Source organism: Linepithema humile, chromosome 6 (genome assembly GCF_040581485.1).
Source record: "Linepithema humile isolate Giens D197 chromosome 6, Lhum_UNIL_v1.0, whole genome shotgun sequence".
NCBI classification, from domain to species: domain Eukaryota; kingdom Metazoa; phylum Arthropoda; class Insecta; order Hymenoptera; family Formicidae; genus Linepithema; species Linepithema humile.
Genome location: NC_090133.1, coordinates 16,264,376 through 16,276,376, shown reverse-complemented (window position 1 = coordinate 16,276,376; position 12,001 = coordinate 16,264,376). Strand labels below are relative to the sequence as shown.

The window sequence follows — 12,001 nt, the reverse complement described above, 5'->3', positions numbered from 1 at the left end:
CATCAAATGCGATGCGTGAATCACAAATCAGAGACTTTCTTCTCGCCATTGTTGCGAGACGTAATTATGTAATAGGATCACGGTTTCCCTGTTATTTTACATATGAGATCGTATAAAATCGCGTATTTCCTCGCTCTCATATTTTTAGACTTTTTTGCATTAAATAAAAAATTTTAACTCTTGAAATTCTCGACAAGCTGCATTATATCTCCGTCGAACTTTTTGACAATCGAGAATTATTTATGCCGCGAGTAGAAAATAAATACAACAGATTGCGAAATTGCAGTCATCGCGAAATCCCAAAATTATGTAGGACTTGGGTTCTTAATTACGCAAATGTGCCAGCGCGTATCTCGGATTCCGGGACGTTGATTTCGCCGGTTCGTCGCGGTGAACGCGCGACGTTGATTTAGATAACCGCGATTTCAGCTACTTGTTGTCGGTGGCGAGAGGCGCGCGATTGGTGCATGCTACACGGCTTACGCGGAAGGTGCGCGGAATAGCAAGTCGATTGTCTTTCCTTCTTCATCCTCGTCCGTCCGCCGCGTCCCGCGCGCGCGAATTCTTCCTTCCTTCCTTCCTCTCCTTAGGCACACACGGCACTGCGCAGAAAGTCGCTACTAATGACACGAAGAGGAATGCTGTCCGGCAGCGCGCGCGACCACATCGGTAGCCATTTGTAATGCCCCTCGGGGAAAAAGTTGAATCAAAGTATGATGACGTGGGGTGAGCGGCGTCGGGCTACCTGCAATTAGTGACACACGCTGGTAGCCATAATTAAAATTGCACGCGCGGCGTCCTCTTTGCGTTCGCGCCGCAGACACCACAAAGACGCCTCGCCTTCGCACTTCCATGCATCGCTGGACTCGTGTTTGTTTCGGTACTACTCCCGGGATGATGATGAAGCTTTTTGTACACCGCGAACAGCGGAATAGAAGCGGAAAAAGTACAACGTTCAAGGCATCGTAAATATTTTATTCTAATGTTGAATAAGCGTGCAATTTCTTTTTTTTTTTTTTTTTTTTTTGTTCGATTACTTGACGCGAGTGAAAAGGCTTCCGCAAAATTGATACTGAAAAACGAGATTTTATTATGCAAAATTAGCAGCTTATTTCTCTACTTAATTACTGTGTTCTTTAATACACTTTTTTAGCGAGACTCGGCAGTTTTTTATTCTCTCAAGAAAATCTTTTGGTTTGTAAATTATCCAGTTAGTTTTTTCAGACTTGCCATTATTATAAAAGCGTTTCACCACACTTTTTTTAACACAGTCAAAATCTGATTACTGTGTTCTGGTCATAAAAAGATCTGAGTGGCTCTGGAAATGTGGTAAGACGTTTTTCTAGTAATGACGGGCTTAAAACTAGGGCGTCTTTCTCAACCAAATTTTTTTTTTTTTTTTTCAAGAAATCGAGAAGTCACCTGACGGAAATAATTATGTAGAACTTTAAGTTATTGTTTAAATTTTTATAATAACTTATTTTTAATAATAACTGCGAAACTTTTTAAATTTACAATTGTATATTAAATCTCGCAATTGACTGTGCATTGGGAAAGTATTTTGAATCGTCGAGAGAGATTTGATATATCTTTTAAAAATGTAGAAACACGGGTTGCTCTCTTTCGGCATTGGTTGTGCGTTTTGCAACAGTTTCGTACACTTTCGCAAATGACTTGAGGTGTGCGGTTTCGCGGCTCTCGCTCGAGCAGTGAGCAAGCTGTTCGGTCCACGAACAAGAAACGCGATGATCCGTCGCGTCTCCGCCCGGTGGACGATGACAAAGTCGATCGGTGGCGGACTTGATAATGCTCGGCCCGGGGAGTTAATGCATGACCGGCGAAAGAGCGGACTGTTTTAATTAGAGAATCTAATTGATGGCCGGCTACGCGGCCGCGGCAGCCGAGCAATCCATAAACGACTTCTTAGGGCCGCGCACCTGGGCACCACGGTGTTAATTACTCTCCTTCTGTGGCGAGGTTCTTCCATCTCCCGGCTTTTTTCGCTGCCGGCTTCTTCTTCCTTTTTCGAGCCTTCGACTACCGAAGTGCCGTGCGCGGAAGAGAGAAATTTACTGGTGTGAAGAGGCGAGGGAAGAGAGAGAGAGAGCGAGAATGATGGAGAGAGAAGGGGAAGTAGCGATTTACGATCGCGAGATGAACGGAGACGGAAGAGAGAGAGAGAGAGACGGGAGAAAAGAACGGATGAAATGAAGAAAAGAGAAAGAGAGGGCGAGAGAAAATAAGAGAGCGGGAGAGGAGCGGAACGGAGCGGAGCAACAAGTGTCCCCCGTCGCGAGGCGCAAAAGCATTCCTAATTACGCCCCTGCCCCGCTCGGAGCGAAACGAGACAAAAAGCGCCTTGATTACATTTTCGTATAATTTCATCGGCCGGCTCTCGCTATTAAGAGCCGCCGCTCCGCTCCACGCCGCGCCCTTGCGCTGAGCGCGCAAATTAGATCGATTCCTTAATGTCCCGGGGCCGCGTAATTGGTTCTCATTCTTGGAAGCTGACGGTGAAATCGGATATCTGTCGTGTAGCGCGGAGAGCCCGGTGGACCGACCGGCCGGCCGGCCGGCCGGTCAACGTAATTGCTTTTCGGACTGTGTAGCGTTTCGCGGTTCTCCTCGAGGACGAGGACGGCGGCTGTGAGGCAGAGGGAGTATCGTTAATGTCGCGATACGCGCCTTCGATAATGAAGCGAAAAATGTTTGGCACGACGCGACGCCCCCCCTCGTTCCGTCGCGCGGCGCCTTAATGAAATATAAGATTTCGCAGGTTTTTATTTTCGCGCGTTAGCATGTCGAAACTCTACGTCGTCGCGCCGAATTGACGACAAATGTCGACGAGGACGTAATTTGCGAGGGCAAAAAGCGATGCGACAGGGGAAATACAGCGGCGCGTAATTGCGCGAATACTTGAAGTGTCGTGCGATCGCAAGGGGAAAATTGATCCACGACTGAAGGATATATGCGTCGTTAATATCGTAATACGCGGCCGTAATGAAGCGAGAAATACATTTTCGGGGCGGCCCACCCGGTGAGCGTTAATGTAATGTACTGGAGCCTCGCGAATTTTATTCCCACAAATTGATGCACTTTGTACGGTACAATGATTGTTAACGATCGAATGGTTTCGCCTGCAAGATTTTTTGCGTAGATTTCTGAGAAAATCAATTTTCATTAAGCGCTTATTTTTGTTTATTAATTTTTTTTTCTCTTATATATGTGTGTGTGTGTGTTATACGTTTATATATCTATATAAGGATTTATCGTACAAGAGATAATTTTAGCTTATAAATGTTCTGATATTATTTTAATACGAATAGCATTGAAATAAATGCAGAAAATAATTTGCCGTCATTTAATATTATATATACAGCGTTGCACAAATATTTAAATAGGATAAATTTATACATCTCGTTGAGAAAAGCGTAAGGTGAATAGAAACAAAACGAATAATCACTCTTACAGTGGTACAGAGTGGATAAAAACAAGATCAGAGAAGATTTGCTGGATCTGTGGATCCCGCTCGGTGCTGGTCCTAATGCTGACCAGCCCGACAAAGCCGCTGAAATTTTCCTTGTGAGATCCGCCGAGAGATCCGACTCGTTGCCCCTGCAGGCTTGGCACTCGTTAGCCAGATCGGCATTATCCTGGTTCATCAGTCGAACGTCCATAAACGGGTAAGTGCCCATTATATCGTTTAACATATATTGATTTTTCCTCGAGACATCTCGATGCTTCGAATCTCAATGTATTCTACTTCACAAATTTCGTATCGAGATACATTTGCCATCGTTTATTGGGAAACGCGCAAATCTCGCTTTTCCATTTTTTTTGCATATATTTTTATCAATAAGTATACGAGATATATTTTTAAACAATTGATAACGAGCCATTCCATGCTTTCTTCTCTACGTATTTCTGATATCTTCTCGACACACGATGTCTCAAAATGTTATTTCTAAAATATTATAATAATAAAATAAAATATAATAATATCAAAATTTAAAAGATTTTACATAAAACTCAAATATTTCCTAGAAAAAAAGACGATCTTTATTTCTTGCTTTACAATTGTTCGAATCATCAAATATTACAGCGTATTATTGCACATTTAATTAATGCATTCTGTATGCATTTCGACACAAGGCGACAATATCGTGCGATCGTCGCGTCTGACATTCGTAGAATCTTTCGCGATGTCACGTCTGACAATACCTACAATACACAATTTCGACTTTCATTCTCATATTTGTAATAATAATATGTCCTCCCGCGCGAGATCGGAGTGCGTGAAGCGAGGAGGTGCCCGAGTTACGACTGCGTACGTGCCATCTACATATATGCTAGGGCAAGGCCGAGGGCCCTCGGCTCGTTCGCTGAAGGCGAGATCGTTTGCGAGGTGATGAAAGGGGGCCTTCCCTTCCCGCCGGTTAATTAATAACCACGGAGATACGATCTCCGCCTATCTCACTGTCCGCTGCGAAGCTCGACAAGCTGGTGGCAAAGGCCCTGGCATGGCCGCGGGTTGGTCAGCCGGCGAGGTGGGCCGTGGGGCCCCCGGTACGCCGGGGAGAAGGACGGGATAAAGACGGGGCGCGGGAGCGAGAGAGCGAGGCAGCGCCGTGGTTATTGATGGCCAGCTTTGTTTGCCCCCCGAACCGTTTATTAAAATCCAGCGTGGGTGATTAACCTACCTCCCCTCCCCCCGTTTCGGCCGCGTCGTCTTGTCGGCTACCAGGCAGCGGGCAACACCATCACACCTCGCGCGCCGTGCGTGTGCGCGCGTGTATACGGAGAATTGGTGTGTGTGTGTGTGTGTGTGTGCCGGGGAACCGTTTATTAAAATTTCTCTTCCGACGCGGCTAGCTGCGCGGCTACTAGGCGTGACACCTCCGCTGTCGGTCTCGTAAGTCGGATGGCCGAGCGAGAGCGTGGAAGATCGGCCGGTCATGCCTGGCCGGATTGCTCTCCTGTAGGTCGTCGGAATATTCGGGAATGTAGGAATTTCAAAGTGAGTTGTAGATAGCAGAGATTGATACACTTATCAAAAGTCACTTAGGCCGTCACTTTTTCGTATAATTAATGACTCGTGAACATGTGAATGCACATTTCTACTTACGTTTTTCTTTTTTAAACCAATTCAACATTCAGCGACAACTAGTGAAATAGTTAGAAGAATATTTTCGTCGAAAATATGTAAATTTAATAATCGGTTTTAATTAACAAAACATAAATGCGAAGCGATCACTAAGCAATTGACGTGTGAAGATTGTAATATTTAACAAAGTAAGAACAATATTGGAAGTGTGTCATTATAATTATTATAATTAGTAATAAACAGTCATCTTCAAATTTCGCGAAAAGATGTTAACTTAGAAATTAATTCCAAGCAGAGAAAGATATGCACAGGAAAAAGATAAAAAATGTTTTCATCTAAAAATCGACTTTTAAAAAGACATTGCCACGTGTCAGAGCGCTGTAACAAATGGGCCACAACATGTACACATAACTTATAGCGGAAATATTTGTCGATACGCGGCGTATCGCGTGCAGTGCGAATTTAAATCCGATCATTGCGCCGCAGAAACGTGAGATAATCTAAGTTTGCCAGCTCCATCTTAGAGCGCAGGATAGTTCACAGTGAAACGAAACGTTTTTTATTGAATCGTCAGCGCTACGACGCAGAGTAATCTTTACGTGTCCGATGCAACTCAATCGCGTCTAGCTGGTAATGGGCATCGTTCTCGCGCTATATCGAAGCACGTCGAGGCACTTTAGTCACGCTGTGGGACCAGCTGATCGAAAACTCGACGAGCTTACTAGCGGCAATCACACTTAGGTATTTGTCTTCGTCATCGCTGGGACGCGCGTAATTAAACCCTTTCGTTACGCCACCACGAACCCTCCCTTGCCATTCCTCTCGTTCTTCGTACGCGAATTGATTCGTGCAATAATCGCCGATATATCGCGAGTCAATAATATTGGTCACGTATTTCTTTGAAAAACCTGAATTTATTTCTCAAGAAAAATAATTCTAAATAAAACATATACATGTATTGTATAATTGTGATTTGAAAATTTAGTATCTTATTGACAGAATTTTTAGCGCTGAGCTTGAAGAAAAATCAGAAGTTCGTATTTTTGCAATAAATTACACTTGTAATATTTTATTTCTCGTCAAACATTTTCTAACTATATTAAGAAAAATATGTGTTATGAATTTTTATCGAAGTTTTAATTAGTGAACGCATTTCTCAGAATTATTTATTTTATAATTATACTTTGATTATCAAGCACTATATAATTTTATAAAATCAATTTTAATAATCGGCGATAACGCAGAAGACTTACCTTGTGCAGAAGTTATAAATAGCTTTTTAATTTTGTAGAGCGACAATCGACCTCAAATTACTAAACAATTATTTGTAATTACATTTGATCCATAATTACGGTTACGCGTGATTTAAAAAAAAATCGGTGAAACCTTCACGACGACGTGATGTCAGAGCAATGTAATTTAAACAGTAATTAGCAATAATTGCTAGCAATTATATTGATCGTACAATCATCGTACATTGGGAGACCGCAAAGAAACGAAATAAGATTATTAAAATAATTGCATTGTCGACAATAGCTGATGAATTTTGTATCATAAAACTTGAAATATCAATTAATCCTTGCTGTTTTTTTTTTAATATACTTAACGTAATAAAAAAAATACTTCGGCAATCATCTAATAGTACGTGCGTTAAAGAAAAAAGCTGATTAATCACGAAAAAACGCGTAATCGTATTGAAACAAAGCTAGTGATTCCAACTGACTCCGAATATCGAAAACTTGTAAAATAAAATAGAGTCGAAGATAATATTTTTTTTATATAGAACCTTCAGCAACGTGTGACAAATTTTATTGATATAATCTTTGAGAAATTTGACTTGGTTGTTTTGCAGAATCGAGAACACGCGAATAGCCTGTGTAGCATTAAACACATTTTATAATACACATAATTTTCATTCAACAACCGAACGCTCCTCTCGCATCTAATAACACGCGCATTAAAAGCGCGCATGATAACCAGTCGTGAATAATCATCGCGCAATTATATTGAACGCGTAATTACGCGGCGCGCAACGGCCGAAAGAGGCTGCGCGCACCGGAGGAACACGGGAAATCGTCGACGTAGGAGTCACCTGGGTGACGTTCACATGACGTTGCAGCGCCGTCCCGCTGAGAATATTAATTACGTCCTTCCTCCCGTCCCTTCTCACCGTCCTTTCGCGTCCTGATCCCCCGCGTCCCCGGTAGCTCTCGGGTTCTCGAAGTCCTCGCTCGCCCGTCTCACAAATTAATCATAATTAGCGGCGAGAGATGTCCTCCATCAAAGCGCGCGCTGGACGTCTCATCCTCGGGACGAAAGAGAGAAGGTATCGCGAGACAAAGACGGAAAATTACGGCAAAGGGAGGCAGATAGAAGAGGGCTTAGACGAGGGGGAGGGGGCGACGAAGAGAAGGAAGAAAATTAGCCACTCGAAGCGTGCATCCGCTCTGCGCTGCGCTGCGAGAACGAAAAGGAGGGGAGCCTTTCTTCGCGCGGAGAATGTCTTTTCAAATCCGCCGTGTGTCGTGCTACTGTTCATCTCGATTTTATTTTTACGCGCGCGCGCGCAAATTGCAGCGCAATTTTTGTCGAGTCTGTCTTCACGCTCTTTCGCGCGGGGAATTCGCTTGATCAGCGTTTGATTAGCATTCGTTGGCGGGCGGAATAGATTGCCACTGCTAATTGCCGGTCTCGAATATCTTTTCCAACTATGCGGAGGGAACTTCTCCCCGTTTCTCCGATTGGATCTTGATGTAAATTTAGTTGTTATATATGCGGCGGGGCTCGCCTCTCTCGCGGGACTGCGCGCGTAATTACCGGCCCCGATCGCCGCCCGTTCCAATATTATCATTCTGGCTGCCGAGCGGGCACGCACGCAGCAGACAGATTGACGAATGCGCATTTCGGATTTAAGCTCCGCGATTGTCTAATGAGAGAGACGGCTCCGGGCCCGACGTGTAATTTCGCACCTGCTCTTCGCACGCTTGGTCTACTCTCGGTTCTCACCAGATTCACTTTTCGGTATCAACGATGTTGTTTCAATGTAGAAGTTCAATTATTATGAGGAAAGAAAGTGGCGCACGCTGGCGTGACGAGATCCTACTTGCTGCTCAGAGATCAGAAAATTACAAAAGTGTACCATATTTACCTAAAAAATGTATATATACATATTGTTTAAAATTGAATTCTTCTCGTGAGAAATAAAACTCGTATTATTTTATATTCGTACTTAATTGAATTTTATTTAGAACTGAATTTTAAATTATTTAGCGATTATTGTATTATCTTCCTTTTATCTCGCAGGTAATTATTATAAAATGAACAGAAAGAGTTATAGTCGTTCAAAATTGAACCGTCGTCAATAAACAATAAAACATCTGGGTATCAATGTCTGAAGAACATTATAAAATCGCGAATCAGCGGAACGGACAGATTGATAGCGTGAGCGCCAGTCAAAGGGTTAATTATTTGGTGCCCGATTCACGAGAAGAAAATGAAGAGGAGAAAATGACGTGCTGAGATTCTAGTGTAGTCAGGCCAACGAGCGGCGCGGGAGGGGTAAAGAGGGGGGGGGGGGGTTATCAGGTATACCGCGCGGCCGCAGAGGGAACCCAGTAGCTAGTTTTTGTCTTAGGGCCTCAATGTGTATGGGACTGACGAGAGTCCTCGATGAGAAGTGGTGGAGCGCGAGCGAGGGAAGGGGATATTTAGTTCCGCGCACCACCTGTTACCTCCCTGTCTCCTCTTCGACCTCTCCTCTTGCCCAGACCTGACTTCTGAAGGGTGACCGGACCCCCGACTTCTTTCCACGTAGAAATCTGTTTCATTCAGCGATATGGCTTGAATAGCCGATAAAGATGAAATAATTATCGTCTGATTTTGCCTATTGAGTCGGGCTTTCTTTTTAATTGCGGATTGTTTGCACACTTTTCATCCTGCAATCGAAACCATTTGCGGTTCGGCGACGAGAATGCGTGACTTTTAATAATCTCGATGCGATGTAAAATATCGAAGATGTGAAATATTGATTTCCGAAGAGCTTTCTTCAACCGATTGTTGTCGGCCCGAGCGGTAAAATTATACGTATGTGCGCACAATTTAATTTATAAAGTATCATAAAGTGGAATCTGTCTGAAGAATCCTGACACAGTTGATTTGTTGCGTTTCAATTTGAATTTAAAGATAGATATTTTCGTATATTCACCACGACGTTAAAAAAAAGATTTATGCAAATCAAGCGGGTGGGCATTTTATGCAGCAGCTACGCAGAAAATAAACACGGGATTTTGAATAATACTCGTGTAGAGAGGCGGAAGAATTAAAAAGATCTTATCGAGCATTACATGCGCGTGATTACGACCGGTTCATGCGTCACGGCTACTTTGAAAGCCATTAACTCGACGTGTGGCTCCGTCGTAAGAAATTTCAATATTTGAAACATGCCGTAAAAGAATGTTAAAAATTTAACACGGAACTTTTTTAATTTACCTTATTATCTGATGAATAAATGAAAATAAATATCTTTTCGCTGCTAATAGGAAAGTAGGAAAGTCTACTGGGACATGATTAATAATACAGACATTTTCCAGACACGTGTCATTCTCACATGCTTGCACTTCCTGAACGACGCTAAAATATTTACTCATCGCGGAGTACATTGTTCATATCGCAGTTCATATCTGTCACATATATTCGTGCCTCCCGTTTTGTCTCACGCCGAACACGAAATAAATGAGCGGATACGTATGGCACGTTCGAGCGCCACGAGGTAAATTTGATTTTAATGAGCGAAAAGAAGCCACGTAGAATAATAAAGCGCGGGGACCCGACCGGGCTTCCTCCTTTTTTTTTTTTCTAATTTGCTGGCGGTCGAACCGGTAATTTTCCGGAAATAAGCAACCGCGCTTGTAACACACGTGTTACCAGGAAGAAATTACCGTGAGAGGGGGAGGGAGAGACGACAGTAAGAGCGAAACGCGACGCGTTACATTCTGCTTCGCCACGTATTGGACGAAGTGCGTAACGGCCAATATGCACTTTTCTATATGTATCGATCTCGTTGACGTTGCGTAAAAAATTATATTGCAGAGAAGTGACAAAGTTAAATACGACGGAAGTGCGATTTCACCGACACTATCTCTTTGTCTTTAACGTTATAAATTGTCCGCAAAAAATTATATACAAGATATATAAATGTACGCTTAAAATAGATACCAAAGGAGAAAAAATAAATTGAACGCGCTAAAAATGTATCATCTGAATTTATCAAAACATATACAAATTACAACTAGCTCAATGGACGATAAAAATAATTGGCACAGTTTTTAATCTCGATTTTTATTGCTGCTTAAGAATTATTATTTTCCACTTAAGATAATTAAATAACGTTTACGATAATAAGTCGTATATATAGTGACGATAATATTTTCCAGCAATTTTCCTGTATTGTCTTAAATTATCCATGACGTTACTTAAGTCATCAGCAACTTTGTATACCCTCGATGCCGCCGCTTTCGCGATCGATCACCCTCGAGTCGCCGCCGTCTGCCACCCCCCGACGCTGCTCTTTCCTTTTTCCTTTCTTTCCGGGATTCCAGCATCCTGCGATTGGTCCGCCGCAACGCGGCGGTGTCGGCCCAATTGGTCAGTAATTATCATTAGCGCGTTTGCGCGTGGCTTTTTCCACGATTCGCAACCCTCTCCCGTGTAATTAACGGCGGGGCGCAGGCGCGAATTCTCGCGCGCCAAGCGGAAAAGCCCGTATCGGCGGCACCGCCTCGTCCACCCTCTCGGGATACCGAGTCAACCCGACCCAGGACCTCGCTCTGTCTCTCGGTTATGACCAGTAATTACGAGGACGACAAAAGGGGCGGCGCCCCGAGGGATTATTCCGGGACCGTGCGACGAGGCGCCGGCGCGCGTTTGCGCTCTGTTAATTACTCATTAACCCTTTCCGGGCGTTGCGCACGTCAGGAAAGGGGCGGATTCGTGTCTTTTCGCAGCCGCACAAAAGCTATTGTTTGCGGCACCTCCATTTTTTCCCCCTCATGTCATTAACGACTCGCTTAATTGAATCGCAAACTGCAACGAAGTCTGACAGTTCCTATTTCGAATTTTGAGCTATTTACTAGGTGCGCAACTAAGTTTCCGGGTTTTTTTTATCAATGCAAAATGGAAAATTTCAAGAGAAATACAAAAAACGGTTTATTCAAAATATCGTCCCTCGCTAGCTACACATTTTTGCCATCTCTCTGGCAATACATGAATACCGCGACGATAAAACGACGCGTCTTTGAATCGAAACCATTCATCCAACCAATTCTGCACTTCTTCGAAATTGGCCAAGTGTAGCCCAGCCAAGCCATGCGCCATCGACCGGAACAAGTGATAATCGGAAGGGGCCAGGTCTGGTGAATACAGCGGGTGCGGTAGCAGATCCCATTTCAGCGTTTTGATGGTGTCCTGGACGATGGAAGTGCGATGGCACGGAGCGTTGTCGTGCTGCAATATTACTCGTTCGTGTCTCGTGTCCCATTCTGGCCGTTTTTCGAGCAATGCATGGTTCAAATTTATCAGTTGTTGTTGTCTTGTGTTTGCGTATCATTTTCATCCAATAACGCTTGCAGATCGGCGTCCTCAAATGTTTTTGGTCTTCCGGAAGCAAACGACCTGCTTCAGCTGCATTTTCTTTCAAGTTGAAGCAGAAAAGCAAAGCTTCCCGCAAATGCTGTTTAGTTGGCACAAAACTCGACATCTTTATTGTTAGAAAAAAAATTTTTGCGTTGCGATATGTGTTGGTATTATAACTGGTTATTGTTGACAGATGTCCAAGTTAATAAAAAAACACAACTTTAGACATGTATATCGACTACATGTATCGTTAGCGCCATTCATGTG

The 12,001-nt window shown here is 43.4% G+C and overlaps 1 protein-coding gene across 2 annotated transcripts in view; it reads left to right on the top strand.

Moving 5' to 3' along the window:
- Nucleotides 1-12,001, top strand: part of LOC105676884 (protein-L-histidine N-pros-methyltransferase) — a 50,247-nt gene that overhangs the window by 23,395 nt on the left and 14,851 nt on the right. For both annotated transcript variants that reach the window (XM_012375097.2, XM_012375096.2), the window contains exon 2: nt 3,472-3,683. In XM_012375097.2, the coding sequence (XP_012230520.1) occupies nt 3,472-3,683 (212 nt within the window). The remainder of the gene's footprint in view (nt 1-3,471; nt 3,684-12,001) is intronic.